Below are 18203 nucleotides of genomic sequence, written 5' to 3'. Positions count from 1 at the left end.
AAGGAGGCGGCGGGATCATGGCCGGTCCGTCTCCGCACGTACAGCAGCTGCTGCGGTGCAGCGTGAGGCTGTTTCTCGCCAGGGAGGAGCTGCCGGCGGGGCTGCAGCTCGCCACCCCGAGCCAGAAAGCCCTGCAGCTGGAGGTGGAGCCGGGAGAGGAGGACGCGGACGTGACCGTGACAGATGGTTAAGTACCGAGCCGGGCCGCTGCCGGCCGCCTCGCTCCTGCTCGCGGGGGGACGCCGGCTTCGCCGCCCCGGGCGTTCTCCGCTTCCCACCCCCTCCTGGAGGGGGCTGAGCACTTCTCGTTGAAGGATGGGGGGGTCAGGGAAGAGCCCCCGTGGCCCGCCAGCCCGTCAGCGCCGAAAGTAACCCCGGCGCGGCGCGGGGGACTGCCGCCGCCTTCCCTCAGCGCTGCCGGCGCCGTGGCAGTGCGGGCTGGGGGCGGCGGGGCCGCGTTTCTTCCGGTGTGGGTCGGCCGGGGGCTCGGCACCTGCCCTGGCCCCGTCGGGGTCGGTTCAGTTCTTGGAGCAGGTGGCTGTTCTGGGCTTGCCGGGTTCTGGGGTGGACGTGGGAATGAAGTAGCGGTAAAGTCATGGTGAGGAGCCAGCTTGAACTCCAGGCGAGTGTCAGGAACGCAGCGAGCGGGAGCTGGTCTCGTGTGCACGTCCCCGTGTACAGCTTTCCCTGCTGCGGTTAAATCCTATCGGCGTGGAGCTGCCTGCCGGCGAGAAGCAGCTGCTTTGTCGGGAACGGCACGGGCTGGCACGTCAAGGTCGTTCTTCCTCGCTGTTCTCGAGCATTGTCGAGTTTGTGACTTTAGCCAGGGATGGTCAGAAGAGGTCTTTCCCCCTTATGTAGGGGGAAATCTTGATTTCTTCCTACGGAGCCAAATGAGAGACAAAATGACAGGACTGGAAAGGGGAGGAGGTAGAGGAGGCGTTCCGTAGTTGTGTGAACACAACTACGTTTGTTTTAATTCTGCTGCTGCCAGCTTCGCTGCTGTGCTGAGAGGGCAGCGGAGCACAGCAGCGTGTCGGGATGCACTGCGCTGCTGCAAAAATCCAGACCGCTCCAGAAGGGCAGCGTGTAGCCCTGAAGGAATTCTCTCTGTCTCTGCTACTTCCAGGTGGGCTGTCTTAAGACGCACAGGTGATGTCTGCATGCACACGCTTTACTGACTTTCTCCAAAGCATTCATTCTTTTGCATTTGGGTCTTTAGAGGGTAGTAGCAGAGCTGATGTTTTAAAATAAAATTTCTTGAATCTGGGTGGCGAGAAGACTGGGGAAAAACTGAAATTGCAGTATGTATAGGAAGTAGTTATAAATGCTCGTAGTGAGATGGGTGAACGTGAGACCAATCCTGAGCAGGTCTAGACATACGGTACCTATTGTGACTTTGATTTTTCAGATGTGATCTCAGTAACTTCTGAAAGGGTTGCTGGAATAGATGGATTACAGTTGTGTTTGTTTTTTCGTCAGCAATGTAAGTAAATCAGTTCATATGCCAGTTGATACTGGATATTTGCTTGGGCTATCAGTCATTTAACATGTCATTTAAGAAAGCATGAGTGACAAGAACTGGCCACTAGTCACAGTTCAGACGTGCTTCTGTGGCATTGTACCAATCTGAAGATTGGTCTGTAGTTACTGTTCTCTTGGTCTTTCCTTTCATACACACTTGTTCTTGCATACATGTGAATGAAAGATCTGCTGGAAGCAGAGTGAAATTCAAAATCTTCAGTTTGGTTGTTTTATATATTGGAAGGGCTCATGTGGGACACAACTGCAAACTTCGACATGTAGAGAGGATTTTTTTTCTTTTGTTATGCCTGACAACACTAGAGTGTTCTTTACTAAAGACTGGTTTGATAAGTCTTGGATGAGGTATCAGTGTATTGTTGTTGCCAAGAGGGGAACTTTGCGAACTGTTTTGAGGTGTAAGCTGTCTCCTTTCATCTTTTTCCTTTCGTATGAAGATGGTCAAGCTGTGCCCTATCAGACCGTATGTGTAACACATCTTTTTAGTGGTATCTGGGAGTTCGGTAACTTAATGCTTGAATATTTTGTGTATTAGCTGAGAGAAAAAGTCTGCAAACAGATAACATACCATATTATTAGTACTACCAATGTACTGTGCTTTTCTAGCAATATTTGTTCATTAGAATGATCTTAACTATTATTTATGTTGTCTCACCTAGGATGGATAACTTTGCTGTGAGAAGAAAAAACAATTTTCTTACAAATCTTGAATAGAATTGATCATACTGTGGTTGTTGGTAAGATAAAGGTTATTTAAGCAGTAAAAGAAATCGGTGTAATTTGAATTGTTGACTTTTTTTTTCTCTCCATGCTTCACATTGAAGTGGTGAAAGTTACTTTCTTTTCAAACTAAGTGAGTATGTCTCTCAAAGCCATGTATTGGAGTATGTTTGGAAAAAATAACTTGGTTATTGTCATTGTGATTCTTTAAATACATCTTGAAGGAGGGTTGCTGTTTCTTTTCTGATTACTCAGAAAAGAAAAAAAAACAACAACAATGAAAAAAATTATCATTTAGGATACCTTCTGCTTTCTTCACTGATAAGGGAATATTTGTCAGGAAATGTTTTTGTTGAGAATGAAGCATACACTTTTTATGTGTATTTTAAAGTGATAAAATACCCCTGGTCAAAATGACTGTGACTGCAGATCTGTGATTAGACTGTCCATCAGGACTGCACTCTTACCCTTGTTAAAGCATTCAGTTTATCTGTAGTTTTTACACTTTATCTATCACTTCTCTGTTTGCCTGAACGTGTTCTGTTATTGTCTGTAATGTAATAATGGTAATTGAGTATAGAGCTAAGTAAGAATGTAGACTTATACATTGTATGGTATAGTGTATAGTATATGGTGTGTCACTGGTACTCAGTGATTTTTTTTAAAGGCACATGTGTGAGTGAATTCTGCTGTGGTTGATCAGCTGCTGGAGTTCGTGCTCCTTACTGGCAGCATCAGTAAGAATTCCAGCAGCTCAAGCCTTAATCTTTCCCTCTCATGTGGGTACACACCGGGGCAGTACAGTGTCTAAACTCAAGGGAAATCTATACACCCACTGTGGTGCCCAGGAAGGAGCCTGAAGCAGTAGAATTTCTCTGCAACAACTGGTTATGATCCTGAGAGATGCAGAAACTGACAAATAAATACAGGATGTTAAAACAAGGAAAAATGAAGGAGGATGCCTTATCAGACAATGGATCTGTTTCAGCTGTAGGACAGGAGAAAGCAAGAATCTCCACAATGTAGTATTAATATACGTAGAGTGGGAAGAAGTACTGGACTTCCTAAGGTACAGGTGCCAAAGGCAGCAGGTGAGTGTGCTTGAAGTGCTGTGCGGTGGGGCCAGTGCTGAGCTGCAGCCAAAACCATTTGAGAGAAGTGTCCTTCTGGGAGGTTTCTGCTGAGCTGCGAAACCAAGGAGAGCTGGAGACTGAAGCCTATTGTGGAGCAAAGGTGTCATCAATAAGATAGATGATCACCTGTTCCTACTGATTTTCTGTGACAGTTCTTCATCACTGATTTGGAAAGGAAAATGTAGTCTGCAAAACTACTCTTGAAAGGTAGCTTGCTGCTCCTGAGAGAACTCTGACCCTGAGTCAAAATATTTTTGAGGGTGCTGAACAGAAGAAGAAATCCTGTTGACTGACATATTACATTGCTTTGGGAGGATGGGATATTAAAAATCTAATTTATAGCTGGTTTACGGAATGATCATAATAGAATTGCAAAGGTTCTGGTATGAACAGTGGGAATTTCTGGGAAGAAAGTGGAAAATTGGTGTCCAGGAAGCATTCCTGTGAGACCAAAAGAAAATCCAGGGCTGCAACTTGCTTGGACCAAGGGAAGTTTAAGAGCAGGTGGCCGAATGTCGGAAGATGCAAATGTAGCATGCTGTGTGATGGCTTCCCCAGAGCTGGGAGACCTTTTAAATTCCCTTTCCTGTGCTAATTGCTATGTAAACAGGTGGTGCTCTAAGCTGAGGCCAATGAAGTTCTAATTGAAGGCTTCAAAAGTTGGCAAAGTCTGGAGGTTTCTCGTAGCCACAGCAGCTCAACTTTAATTCTGTAATATTCTTGTTTAGTTCCTCTGACAGACCATTAGCTAGTTTCTCTGAAGTTTTTTTCCCCCATTTTATCTGACAGCTCCTGAATACTTTTAAAAACATACTGTAAAATCCTTGGGATCTTGTATTGATTTTTGGTTCCTTCTGTTGGTGTATTACTGTGCTTTTTTGCCCCTCACAAGTGTCAAAGATATAAACATAGGCAGGATTTAGGCTTCCAAAGAACAAAACACATCTAACTCTCCCTTACCTAACAGAAGTAGATCACATTGTGTTTGGTCATGGTGCTTTGAATACGAAAAAAGGTTGAGAGCTGTTGGAGCTGAGAACAGGAACCTGGCAGCTAGCAGCTGCAGCATACATGTATTTCTGCATTAAAGTGCAAGTTCTGCAAAAGAGCGTGTTGTAACAGCTCTTCACTTACTAATTTGTTTTGCCTGAGTTTACTTGGAAAAACAAAATTCCCGCTATCTTTTTAGGAAAGGGTTATTGGCTGTACCTCATAGGTTAGAGTGAGGCAGGGGGAAGAAGGAGGGGAAGAGAGGAGTATTTTTTTCTGATTCAGCAGATACTTTGTACTTTGACAAAATTCAACAACAAAATATGTGATTTTTCCCTCTACCTACATTCAGAATAAACACAGCGATACCTAAATAGCTTTGCTGCTTTGCAAACTGTCTTTTTATTTGGAGGACCTGGTTAGGAGCTAGATGAAACTGGAAGAGTAATGCATTTTTGTTTTGAAAAAATGAGCAGTCTATTTTTTTAAATTCTGATTTTTTTTTTTTTTTGCCCCTTACCTTCCATATTCCAGTATCTGCAATAAGCCTATTAGTTGTAAATGACAGACATAAGAATTGTGAGGGTGGCAGATTGTTTTCTCTCTATCTGTTTACAGTTGAAAGAGGATTAGAAAGTCTGTAACAAATTTGTGTTTTGTTCTTTATATGTGTTAGGTGAAGTCAAAAAAAGAAGAAAAAACTTGGGCATTGCATATACAGGAAAGACTACTGGCTAAATGCTGTCCTTTTAGATTGTTGTTACAGTGTCTTCAGTTATGCTTAATTATTTTTTTAAATGCAGTTTATTGCTATTCACAAAGTATGAGCTTCTATGGATTTTGGAAGAATTAGTACACTAACTGAAAGCCCCGAGGAAAGTCTGTTGTGTTTTACCACATTTTTACTTACATTTGTTTAAGATCTTTCACATCATCTTTAAAAGTTGCCTGTCTTAAAAAAAGTTCCAACTTTTGAACTCTGGGAGAAATGATACCTGATTTTTGACTGAGTTATTCATAATGTTGCATTTTTTGTTTAGAGATGTCCCCCTACTCTTCGGGACATAGTCCTGTGCCCCAGAAGCATATGGAAAATTCATATTGACTTCAAATATGCTGGTCATGTCCCAGCTGTGGCAGAATACAAACTGCAGACAAGCCAGATGGGCAGTAGGGAATATTGACTCTCACAGGATATGGTAGTTACAGAGAAACCCTGCTGCTTTTTGTCTTATTAAGTACTGGTATTATAGGCCATATATTTAGCTTTTTTAAAATTACATAAAAGGGAAAGTATGCAGCACTGTTGGACTCAAGGAGAATTGTGTTCTGTTTGTGCTTCAGAACAAGGGTGTTAATTAAAACTTTACAGCTTGGAAGTTTCATCACTGCCGGTCCAATTCCACCAACTCAGTGGTAACAAAACATTCATGGTGAGCTTCAGACACTATTGAGCTGGACTGGATGCAAACCATTAACCACAAGGGATAAACTTCACATTCTTTTACTTGGCCTGTGTTTAGTTCACTCCATGCAGTCAGTACCTTTCAATCGAATGTATTGCATACCTTTTTTCCTATCCAATACTGAGACCAGTTTTAAATACTAAAATGTTAGGAGAATAAGAAATAAATCACTTACTAGCTGAAATTCAAAAGTATCAGGTTTGGATGTGGTGTAAAATGTATTAATAGTATGAATGTTTATGTTCTAATACTATACATTCAGATGCATTGCACACATGCTACTAGCATCAGCAGCCTCAATGTGGTGGCAGAGGGCAATCACTGCCAATAGTTCTAAACAGCAGAACTTGTTGTAATTTGCTATTTCCTTTCCACTGTGAAAAATCTTCATTTTCCTAGTGGGGAAAAGTCAGTTACTAGAGAGAGTTGGGATTGTTCAGTCTGGACAAGAGAAGGCTCCGGACAGATGTTATTGCAGCCTTTCATTACTTTAAAGGGGGCTTGCAAGAAAGATGTGGACAAACTTTTTAGTAGGTCCTGTAGCAATAGGACAAGGGTTAATGTTGTAAACGAAAAGGAGAGTAGATTCAGACTAGATATAAGGAACAAATTTTTAATGACAAGGGTGGTGAAACACTGGAACAGGTTGCCCTGAGAGGTGGTAGATGCCGCATCCCTGGAAACATGCAAGGTCAGGCTAGACAGAGCTCTGAGCAACCTATCTGGTTGAAGATGTCCCTGCCCATTGCGGGAAGGGTGGACTAGTTCATCTTTAAAGGTCCTTTCCAACCCAAACCGTTCTATGATTTGTCTGGGCTTATCGTCCTTTCCCTGTGTTTGTTCAGTGAACCAATTCCTTCTTCCAGTTTGATAGCCCTTATCCAATTACTGGTAATAGAGCGTTCTAGGAAGAATTTGAGACTTAATTCTCTTTGGCTGGTTTGCAAAGGTTTAAAGACTTCTTGAGTAAGTTTATAAGATAAGTGTAGATCTTTCTGAACAGAAACTTTGAATAACGGCCTTGAAGAAAGAGTTTTAAAGTATCTCGAGCCTAAATGAAACTGACATTTTCTTTTCACAGCGATAAATTAACAATCTGAAATGAACCCAAATACATTAAATGCCTTGCTGAATAATGATACTTTTGGATTTTGTTGCTTCTGCTGCAGCTTGATCTGAAGTAAGTTAGAACTTTAAATATCCAGTGCTTATGTAAAGAAGAGATAGTGTGGGTGGAAATCGATATCCTGGAAAACTATGCATGATTTTCCATTTTTGTATGCTTTTCTTTTTTTTTTTTTTTCTCCTTACTTTATAGGTAGGCAACATACATCAGTGAAAATACCCATTTAAGCTTGTATGTGTTTGCTTTTAAATGTTTTGAAGTGCTGCTTGGATATTTTTATTAAAAGCAATAGTTTCTTAAGGAGTTCCCAGCCAAACTAGAATGTAGAAATTAATGAGAGAAGAACGAAAGAAGAATCACCTTTAGTTTTTAGATCACTAAGCTAAGCAAAAAGACACTTTACCAGAAAGTTTTTCAAATTTTGGACTCAGCCAGTAAGTGTTGCAGTAAATATTTAGATTGAGTTTAGGATATGTTTTTTATTGAAGGAGAAAGTACTGAAATAGGTTTACTTTTCTGGGTTTGTTCAGGGGAGAGGTTATTCAGTTTTGTAGGGACATGGCCAAATTACCTAAATTGCATGCACAGAGAAAATGAGCGGATAAATGTCAAAAGAGTTTTATTTAAAGGCTGCTGATATTAGTGGAAAGGTTCTTACTGATTTAAAGGGAGCCTGGATCAGCTCCTGCCTGTCCCTTTTCTCCAACCAGCGCCAATTAAAGGAATCGGTTTATATCGTAAAGGCAACAACATGAAATCTGAAAACTGAGATCACTTGAGATGTTTCCATAGCTGACAGAGTTGTACTCAGCAATGCATTTAGTGCAATGGACTGGCACTTCTGACTCTTGTACCCCAAAAGCAAGTACTGTTTTGTTCTGTGTGCTGCAGATGACTCAATTAGTTTTTTAATACATGGAAGTATTTCTGTATAGTAGTAGTGTCATAATCCTGCTCTCAAAGGACCCTTGCACATCTTCGTTTTAGCATACTAAGAGTTGCACTGTAGCTCTTGGTTTTATGATCTTTTCTGTCTTGAATTTTCTGTGGGTGAATTTTAAGTTATTTAATCTGCAAGGAAAACTGAAGCTGTGTACAAATATATTAGGATCTTGAAGTAAACAAATCTAAACGTAAATTATTTTCTTCTTTCAGTAATCTTAATTAATTTATAGACTTATAAACTAATTATTATAAATTATTATCTCTGCATCTGAAAGTGCAGCTTGAAAAACTTGCATCCGTTTGTGTTTAGCGATATAATTATGAGTGAGCCAGGCACAAATCTTATCCTGCAAAAATGGGTACTAGTAGTTTTGCCTCTGCAGTTTATCGCTGTTGACTTCAGTTGGCAGTATTCCTGGAAGTAGCATGGGTGGCACTATGTCTGCATGTGTTCATAGAATCAGGTTCTCTTTATCCAGAAAACAAATTGCAACTGTTTAATAATAGACATCTGGAAAGCAAACCATTTGCGCTGAGGTCATGATGGCCTGATCATCTATCTCAGTGCCAGCTGCTTGTATGCCAGGTTTTTCTGGCAGCTAAAGAGTGTACACTAGAGAGAGGCTTTCCATTCATTTCACACTGTCACACGTATGGAATGTTCCAAATATGCCCTGGACTCTGCTGTGGCTTCCAAAATTGTAGCAGAAATGCTATTTTAGGAACTCAGTTTTCCTAAAGGCAGGTCTGCTTATTTGATTTCCAAAGTGGCACAATATAAAATGAGTGCAAGGTAGTGTTGGTGCAGACAGAGTGGTAACAGGTTCAAACATATGCAGTGACTATTTAATGGAAAGACATTCCAATTTTTTTGTCCAAATCTAGAATTCATCAGTCTTTATTATGAGTTACTAGATTCTGGTTTTAGTGCTTTGGCACTCGGCCATGCACAATGGCTGTTGATTTCTGAGTAGAATGTTAAGTAAGACTCTGGATAAATGTTTGGCAAATAATATGTTAAAAAAAAAAAAATAATTGCGAAGCAAAAAAAGCATTCATGAAATGGGAAAACTACTTCAAATATATCGGGTATAATTAGAATATAAAAAAGTAACAAAATAAAGTATTTCTGCTGTTTTGGAAGCAGCAGAAGGAGATGGCTGAAAATTACAGGATACGTGGGTACCTATAGGGTACTGAGGTAAGGCAGTAGTGATTAGTGATGACTTAAGATTGTTTGTGTCTTTTGCTTCTTCCCTGCTCTCTCTCACCATTGCTTAAAAAGATAGAATACATCTGACTTGTTGATTAAAATGTCACAAAACCTGTATGTGTATTGGTCAGTGACGACACTTTCTTAATGTCCCTATTTTAAAATTGTCACTTATGAACAGAAGGCTAGTTCCATTAGATATCCGTGGATAAGAGATTCTTAATTTACTGCTCTCCTTTTCTTTTTCAGTATTAAATGATGAAGTTTTGAAGACAAACTTGATTTTTTAAATTTACATTTGATGATGCTTTGCATTAGACACTAAATATTTAGACATTAGATTTAACATGTTAGTTTAGTCCTCAGTGCAAAATAAAAGAAGCTTCTATTTCAAAGTGATACAGATTAATTGCTGCTGGAATTTTTTGCTGTGCTGCACCCACCAATTCTTTAAATAATACTGCTGCTGAGTATATTGGGCTTTTAAATCCAGACAATATTGTATTTTTCAATGTTTTATTGTATGTTTCAATCTGTTTTCTTTTGGTTACAATTTAAATACAAGTGGTCAAAAGTCCTGTATCACAACTTTTCCTTGATAGTTTTATGGTAACTTATTCTTTTTAAGTCTTATTTATGTAAAACTATAGTTGAAATGTAATGATGCTCTCAGAAATGTGTGGACATAAAATTAGCAAAAATAAGGTAAAAGTAAATTTATATTGCTATTAGAAAAGAAAAGGAGATGCAAAGTAAGAAAACAAGCGTGGCCTTCTCTTTCTGCAAATCTGGTAACTTTACACGAGGCCCTATCTCCTCCAAGATCTCCTTGTATAAAGAAGGAGATGCACTGACTCATTAAATGTCAAGCTGAATAGTGCGAAATCAATTTACAGCCAGAAGTGCGAGGTGTTATGATATGCTGTTCTTGATTTTTCTTACTCTAAGTCCTTTAAAAGTACAAGGAAGTAGTTTGTACGCTGCCATTGTATAGTCTTTGTGTCCTGTCTTACTTGAAAGCCCAGTGCTTTATTGCTGCAGTGTCTCTAAGCTGCAGCGATTCACCACGGTAGTCTGAGATTAATACGTGCTGATTTGAAGTTAACAAAACCACGCCTGTTTATAGTAGAAAAGAAATTCTTTAACACTTTTAAAGTATAGTATATAAAGTATATAATATATATATTTTATATATATATAAAGTGTATAATTGAGAAATAAATTTCTAAGACTCAAACCACTTCTAGTTTAATATCTATCTGAAGAGATACTGATATTATTTTTTAAAGTATCTGATCTCACCAAAGGTTGCTGTAGTACAATTAAAAGTGCATCTCTTATTCTGTGCCTTAAATCATACTTCATGGTGGTTATTTCAGAATATTTGCTTGAGCTCTGACTGCCTTATAAATTACATTGAAGACAGTTAGGATACCAAGAGGGCAGTTGTCCTAAATTGTCACCATGGTCAATCCATGTCACAGAGATTGTTTACACCTTCTTGGTGCCAGTTTTAGTCACGTGTGAGGCTTTAAATGGTGCAGTTCATACTTAGGGGAGGTATCGCTAGTGAGATTACAGGCGGAGGTGGGTGTTTGGTGCTTGCGTATCAGAAAAATGTTAGAGCCCGTGATTGTAAATACCAACTTTTCCTCCTGTCTCAAGTTTTTTTTATAAAGAGAGATACGCTTTTGAAACTTGGATGTGTCAGATACACCAGTAATTAGAAGAGGTAACTTATTCTAGTCTCTTGTTGTTACTGCAACATGACTCGTAATCTTCTTGAGGCTGACCAAATAAATATGAATACTCTTTTAATTGGCACAAATTCTTCTGAACCACAGTATTTTTTTTACACTCCTTGCAGTCAGTGATTCTTGAATTGCCTGTGGTTACATGTTCTATTCATTAAGCTGCATGACTGCAGATAAAGGCAGAGCTCCGTTTTGAGGCTGACAGACCAGCACCCTGACAGGTGCACTGTAAAAAACCAGCTATGCCTTCAAAGGTCAGGTTACATATTAACTCAAGACTGTTGCCTGTAGATAACTTCCAGACTTGATTCACTGTCTTTGGAAGATGTCTTTTGCTGTGTGAGCGTGCCGGCTTCAGTTAACTGTTAGAGGGATGTTTACATTGCACTTAGTTGTGTGGGGTAGAAGTTCTTTGTTGTGTTTGGTGTTTTAAAGGGTGTTGTGAATCAGCTGAAGGAATAGGCAGTGTAGTGTAAGTAATTAGTAAGCAGGTGTATTTGAAGCCTGCTATTGATGGGGATGTGTTTCTTTCATTTTGTATTCGCATAAATGGCAAAAGACAAGATGATGTTGAAATGTTGATGATGTGCTTGGAAATTTGCTTTTGGCATTAGTCTTCTGCACGTGGTATGTGCTGATCTGTTTTCAAAATGGGATACAGGTGTAGGGAACAAAAAACCCAACTGAAAGGCATACAGGAGTAGGTAATTTTCAGGTTATCTTTGCTCTGAAGTCAATAGCAGTAATTATTAAATTAATGTAAACCTCTTCTTCCTCTTAACCACAAAGGTTGGGAAAATCTTAAAGAAAAAAATATTTTATCATAAAGTACAGGAGAACTGACAGGGAAACATCAGCAAATGTTAAGTCTTGCATTTCCTGAAAGCATTCTTATGTTTAGGAAAAGCCATTCTGTAAGACAAATGCCTTTTCTGATGATTAAATGTTTTAGCTAAATAACAGTTAGTTTCAAGAAGTGTGTATCTAGGAAGTATTTAAAAAACAGTTTGATGGGTTTTAAATAATTCTCGGTAGTTCATTTAACATCTTAATCGCAGTAAGCTTGTAAAAAGATTACTACTCATTCTTTTTTGTTATTAATATGCTGAATAAGGAAAATATTTTCAATAAATTAATCAGGTGTTATTTTTCTGTCTAGAAATCATTTAGCAAGTATTGATTTTAGAGGAATATATTTAGTTAGATCAGCTTACTATACTGATTAGGCTTGTTTGTTGTTTGTGAAGTAGGTAGGAGATAATGCTACGAAATACGTAGTTCCTCGTGAAATTTGCCTTTACTAGTGTTTTTTTTTTAGTTGATTGTGATTGTGGATTTTTTTCCTTCCTGTTGCAAGAAAATGGTACTCATTAGTTACCTAAGAGGGCAACTGTTCATTCTGAGCTTGAAAGAATCTAGGCCTCCATGTAGTAACACACCTGTGCTTAAATTACACAGAATTCAGGCTTGTACTCCTCATTGAGATTGCAGCCAGTTCACATGCATAAAACTGACAACAGTTTTACGCTGTTGTCATCAAAACAGTATCTTAGGACTTTTTACCTACAGTTATAGTAATGTTAAAGCTCTGAACAACTGAAGTGTTAAGGTAATATAATGGCTAACTGGGCAATACTCCAAGGCTTAAATATCAGAAGACCTTTGTCTTTTTCCTTACTTGCTTTAAGTGAAAGAGCAAATTTTTTAGACATTTTGAGTATGGTGGCTCTTGATATAGAAAAGAGGTAGAACACTTTTTTCTCTCTTTGTATTAGAAGAGCAGGTATAGTTTAATACTTGTATTTTAAACTGCCCGTGAGTAGCCACGTTGTGCCACACCACCACGTTACTACACTGCAGCCATTGGGTACAGTCATCTGGCAACATCAGGAAAAGTTGTGAAGTTAAGAGTTAGTTTCAAATGAGTATGTAACATTACTATATGAATCTTTGTTCCTCTTTCTTCCTAATTTAATGTCTTTTTATTCCCGAGCCTTTGTTACGTTTACTCACTATATTGCATACATTTAAGAAATTAGTTGTGAGTTGTGTGAAACATTCTTTCTGTTACAACAACTGTTGTAATTTGGTTTAAACAAGCACATGTGTGAGTCTTGAAGGATTTTTGCCACTGAAATAATAGTAGTCTAAGAAAAAGAAATTCCAGAGTGTGGTAGTTTGTTTTTTTTTCACCCAATGACTTCTTAAACTTTAACACTTTTAATTAGAAGTATAGTATTACAAAGTTTATGTAGTAAATACTATAAATAACAAATCGAAAAGGAGTTTCTATGTAAAGGAGAGAAGAAACTTCACACACTTTGGTGAGACTAGATAGTACAATAGTGCCGTCTGTCTCTGCTTTACCATATCATCAATGAGCTTGCTTGGAAATCTAGGTGCCTCATATTTGTTTTCCACTATAAAGTCTAAACTAGTAAGAAGAGAGATGCCTTGGAAGGGAAGGATGCCACTGGAATGGAGAAAACTCTTGTAATTGAAATGTGACCTAATAAAAAATTCTTACACCTTTTTCCCTGCTAGACTGTTTTCTCTCTCTGTAAACAAAGTGGGAATAGTCTGAGTGAAAACAAGTCATTCTGGCATCTGGGCTCCTGCAGCTAGCCAACTTCCAAGGCAGTGTTCACACAGCCTTCTTGCTTGGGCTTCCTCTCTGCATCCGTGATGCACCTGTCTTGGTGGAGGGCAGCATCCTGACCGGCTCAAAGCCATGCAGTGGTGCATGATGGCATCAAATGACTTAAAATGAAAACAGCACAAAACCCAAAAATGAGTGGGTATGTAAGAGGAAAAAAGTGAGAGGGAAAAGCAAAGAGAAGCCAACTCTTTTAAGGCTGGGTAGGAGTAGTGGGCTCTGTGCGGGGAATTTCTTCTTGTTCTTTGGAGCTTTGTTTAGGATTTGAGAGAGTCCTGCTTATGTTGCCTTAGACCGTGTAAGTTTTGTGTGTCCTTTAAGAGAAAAAGACATGCCATTCTGAAATGCTGAATTTCCTCCCAAAGCTTAATATACAGTTACTTTGCTGTTCTGTAGATGTTCCAGTAGCTGGGAAGTGAGAAGTTTCCTTGAACAATTTTGTTTCTCCTGTTTAATTACAGTACAATATAATTATTTACAATAAAATTATAAACTCTTTTACAAACTGTTGGATTTTTTTGTGTGGTTTTTTTTTTTTAAATATAGTGAAATGTGTCCTTAAAGTATCCTGAAACGTATCCTAATGAGAGAGTGAACGTAGGGCCCACAGAGGAAATAGGTCTAGTTTTTTTCAGTGGTGCATAGATGTTGGGGGTGTGCTCCACCCAAAATGGCTATGAAATTATTTTAAAAGCCAGGCTGAGGAAGTGGAGGTTATCACAGATAATCTCTGGCATGTGCGAGTGGGGAAAGAAGTGCTGTCAGCAACGTCCGTGTGCAATAACAACTTGCTAGTCCTATTGAAGTCTTCTGTAGTTGTTGGCTGCTGCAGCCATGCAGCAAGCTGCCATGCAGTGAGCTGTCATATTCAGTGCAACGCAAAAGCAACAAATTGATATGGTATTGATTCTGTGTACTGAGTTTGAAGTGTGTTATTTTCTTTTTCCATTTTAGCTAGGGGGAAGGGAGTGGAAGTATTTCTTAACCTTTCAAATACTTCTTCGGGGTATGATGTTGGCCACGGTCTTTATTGCCTTAAATCTTGACACCAAAATACAGAGGCTGGTGCTTTTCTTTCTTTTGTTGTTGTGCTGAAATAACACAGCATTATGCTGCTTGTCTGTCAAGGTGAAGAAAGATCTGTACAGATCTATACCTGGTAAATCCGTTTTTACTGATGCTGCTATACTATATAGTTTACAGGCTGGCAGGAGGAAAGATCTCAGCATCTGGGTGTTTGCCATCTGTCTCCTACAGGTCAGAAGACATGTGGGGAACATCCTCAGGAGCTCCAGTGAACATGTAGAATATTCCAAGTTAGCAGGCAATTGATTTCACTATGCTTAAGACTTAACTGTGATATATTGATTGTAATTGGCAACTGGTACATGGCAGAAGACATGTTGAGTGAGAGACTTTAGAACAAACAAAATGTTTGCTATATGATGATTGCTGAATTACAGCTCACAGTAAAAAAAAAAAAAACCAACCAAACAAAAACACAACAAAACCCCCCCACAACAACAACAAAAAGAACAACACAAAAAACCACCAAGAAACAGCAGCCACATACTTTTTAAGTGAAGAGCCAGCTTTTCAAATGGAAAATGACCTTACAAGTTGTAACAAAAACGTATTAGAACTTTTCAATGAGCCCTTCCTGTGACACCTCCAAGGGGAATGGGCTGCCATAAGTAGACAGCAGTTCCATGTTTAAGTACAGCACAAGAAAGACATGGACCTGTTAGAGTGGGTCCAAAGGAGGACAGGGCCATTAATTTCCCTGCTGTTACCCTCCGTCCTGTTGCTCCACTGCCTGATACAGTCCCTCCCCATCTTTTGTTTAGGTCCCCTTTAAGTATGGGAAGGCAATTGTAAGGTCTCCACCAATGTGGTCCAAGTCCTTCTCTGCAGGGCTGCTCTTAATCTACTCATTGCCCAATCTATATCTGTGTTTGGGATTGCTCCAATCCAGGCACAGATCAATATGAATGAACTGAGACACAGGTAAAAAGACAATTTCACGTGTGTGCTAAGAGACAGTGTGAGCTAGAAATGGGTTGATTTACTTCTTTATCTCTGAGAGTATTTTGCTTTAACTAGCTGAAGTGTTTTCTTAGTACTGATTATTCTAAATAGCTGATGCAGCATATACATGTTTTTAAAAGTTCACATGGAAGATGGCATTGATGGTTATGAGTGGAAGAAAAGCTTGCATTTTGGGAAATGTAAGAAGACATGTGCTTCAGCTGGGACTTCTGGAACACTAGAAGTCCATGTGCTGACGACTTTGCAAAACTATTAAATGCTTTGGTAAGCTGTAGTAAGCCCAGATAGTTAGGGAACTGCAGCACGTGGTGTACAAAAAGAGTACACCAGAGGATCTGGCTCTGTTCAGCCCAGGGAATGGAAGGCTGAGCGTGCCTTCTGGTAAAGAAACAATGGTGACAGATAGTAGCAAGCCCAGTTAGTTGTCTGCCTTCAGTTTGTTCACAAGCCTAAATTATGGAAGAGGCTACAAAGGAGTGTGCAGATGTAAAAGTGTGCCAGCCCAGGTGGGACATAGACCCTTTCCTGGCAACGTTTTTTGCCTGATTAAACTTTGCTTGACATGTGGAACATCATCTGTTCTGTTCACTTCTCATCACAGCAGATCCTGTGAAGTGTAAGGCTTAGAAAACATGCACTGGGTGACTGTATGGTGTGTGTCTATGTATGCCTTCTCACTCTGGTCCTTTAAATGTTGCTAGCAGAATAGCATAGCTCAGTATCATTAGCTTTCTACTGAGCTTTTAATAATTTATTTATTATGTGTCTTGCTTTTCAAGATGTGTATTTTTTTCCTCTTCGTTCTGGCTTTCCTTCTTTTCTCTTGCTCAATTTTTAGTATATTGCAGTGTATCACTTTTCTGTGTTACTGTCAATTTGTGAACTTTTGCTTTTAGTTCTTTTTGTTCTGTTTTGCCTTAAATGTTTTACTTTTTCTAGTTTTGATGGTGTTTTTTTAAATTTTGTTTTTTTCATTAATTTCCAGAAGGATAAAATGTGCATGGGAGAAGCATTATAAATACTTGTTGTCAGCAAAGTGCCTAAAATGCATGAAAGAATGGTCCAGGGATATTAAGTCCTGCAGCTTTGTTGCTTGAGTGATGAAGATATATATAGCACAAACCTCTCATAATTTAAAAGCTTTACCTATTGTAGCCCATGTCCGTAGCTGCCATTTCCATCAAGTTCCCTTTCAGATCTCTGTCAGGTTTCTGAAAGTGATAACGTGCATCTTGCTTGATGTGCTCACGAAGTTGCCGCCTGACAGCTGCAAGGCTGATAATGAGACAGTTTATGCTAATGTATTGCACCACTTAAGCCTCTGATATTGGATCCCCCTCCCCAAGGAGCAGTATACAGGCTTGCCCTCTGCTGCGTCTCTTCCTAGCTCTGAAGTACTTATGTGTTCTTCATTGTCTGAAAAATGGCATTATTTTTTCTCACGTGGTAGATTTATTGATTGTTGTCATTCATGGTGTGGTACATAGTGTGTGTTTACTGGAAAAAGCTAGTTTACTTCTCCTCATTTAGTCAATGTAATTGTTCCCTGACTCATTACCCTGCCATTTCATTTGCCGGAGCAGCATCTCTAGAGGTTATCGGGATATTAGCACATAGGATTACGGAAGCAAAGGAAGTAGAAAAAAATGTTATTTTAAGACCTTATTAGGATCTAGGTAAAAATTAGTCAGCTCTCTTTCTTTCTTCTGAGGACAGGGCAACTTCAAGAAAGTATGGATGGTAAGTGGGATGGAAAATGTAGGTCACTACAACAGCATGTTGGAAAAAGCATGTTTTCATGGAGTTGTGTAGTTCAGATACATACTTATGTATATTGTTAATCAAAAGAGGCATCCAGTTCTTTATATGGTTTTGGTTTTAACTGCTAAAAGTTTTCTGAAGTATTTTTTTCCCTGCAGCTGATGGACTCTGTGTGTTTAAATGCCTGGTTAACAGAGACACTGAATACTGTCGTGTGGGAAAACAGTCTGTGTTAATTATGCTGGAATACAGCAGTGCCTTGCTGCAGTTCAGATCACAAGCTGGTAAGTACATCTTGCATTTGTGAGTATCTTCTCCTTCCTGCCATGCTACTGTATTCGTAAAGTTTGCTTTAAAATGTGTTGTCTTCTACCTCTGTTTCATGTTGACTATTTAAATATTACATTTTGTTATGATGATTTTTGTAACTTTATTTGCCTAACCCACTCCAGTTGCCTTTTGTGGAGTGTAGACCATTCACACAGTGCACGTAACGCTTTTGCAAAACAACTGCAGATTCATTTTCTGAAGAAAGCAAATGCAAATAACGCATTCATGTGACTTAACTTCATAAACTCTGATAACTGGTAAATGAAATGCTTTCTGTGCTCAATCTGCCACTTGTTGCTCTCCATTCAGAAGTTGTCTGCAGATCTGTTTTGTCTGTATAGTTAATTGAGAATACCTGCAGTTCTTAGGATAGATATTTTGTGCATAGTGAAGCTGAAAAAGAAAACTCACTCTTGTGGAAACGTGATTGTATTCTAGTAGAATGTTGAGATCTGTATTTTTATAGTTCCGCCTGGCTTGTGTTTTTGTAAATTCAACAGCTGGGAGTTTTTTAGTAT

At 39.2% G+C, this 18203-nt stretch overlaps 1 protein-coding gene across 1 annotated transcript in view; it reads left to right on the top strand.

Annotated features, from left to right (window-relative positions):
• The first annotated feature begins 17 nt into the window (after window positions 1-17).
• The window catches only part of LOC104381590 (histone-arginine methyltransferase CARM1), a 74306-nt gene continuing 56120 nt past the window's right edge, over window positions 18-18203 (top strand). The window contains exons 1-2 of the mRNA XM_086629324.1: window positions 18-186; window positions 17514-17639. Of these exons, the coding sequence (XP_086485450.1) occupies window positions 18-186; window positions 17514-17639 (295 nt within the window). The remainder of the gene's footprint in view (window positions 187-17513; window positions 17640-18203) is intronic.

The sequence above is a fragment of the Tauraco erythrolophus genome, chromosome Z (genome assembly GCF_009769465.1).
Source record: "Tauraco erythrolophus isolate bTauEry1 chromosome Z, bTauEry1.pri, whole genome shotgun sequence".
In the NCBI taxonomy this organism is placed as follows: Eukaryota; Metazoa; Chordata; class Aves; order Musophagiformes; family Musophagidae; genus Tauraco; species Tauraco erythrolophus.
The sequence above is the reverse complement of the archived record's forward strand: the minus strand, read 5'-3'. Positions and strand labels throughout refer to the sequence as shown.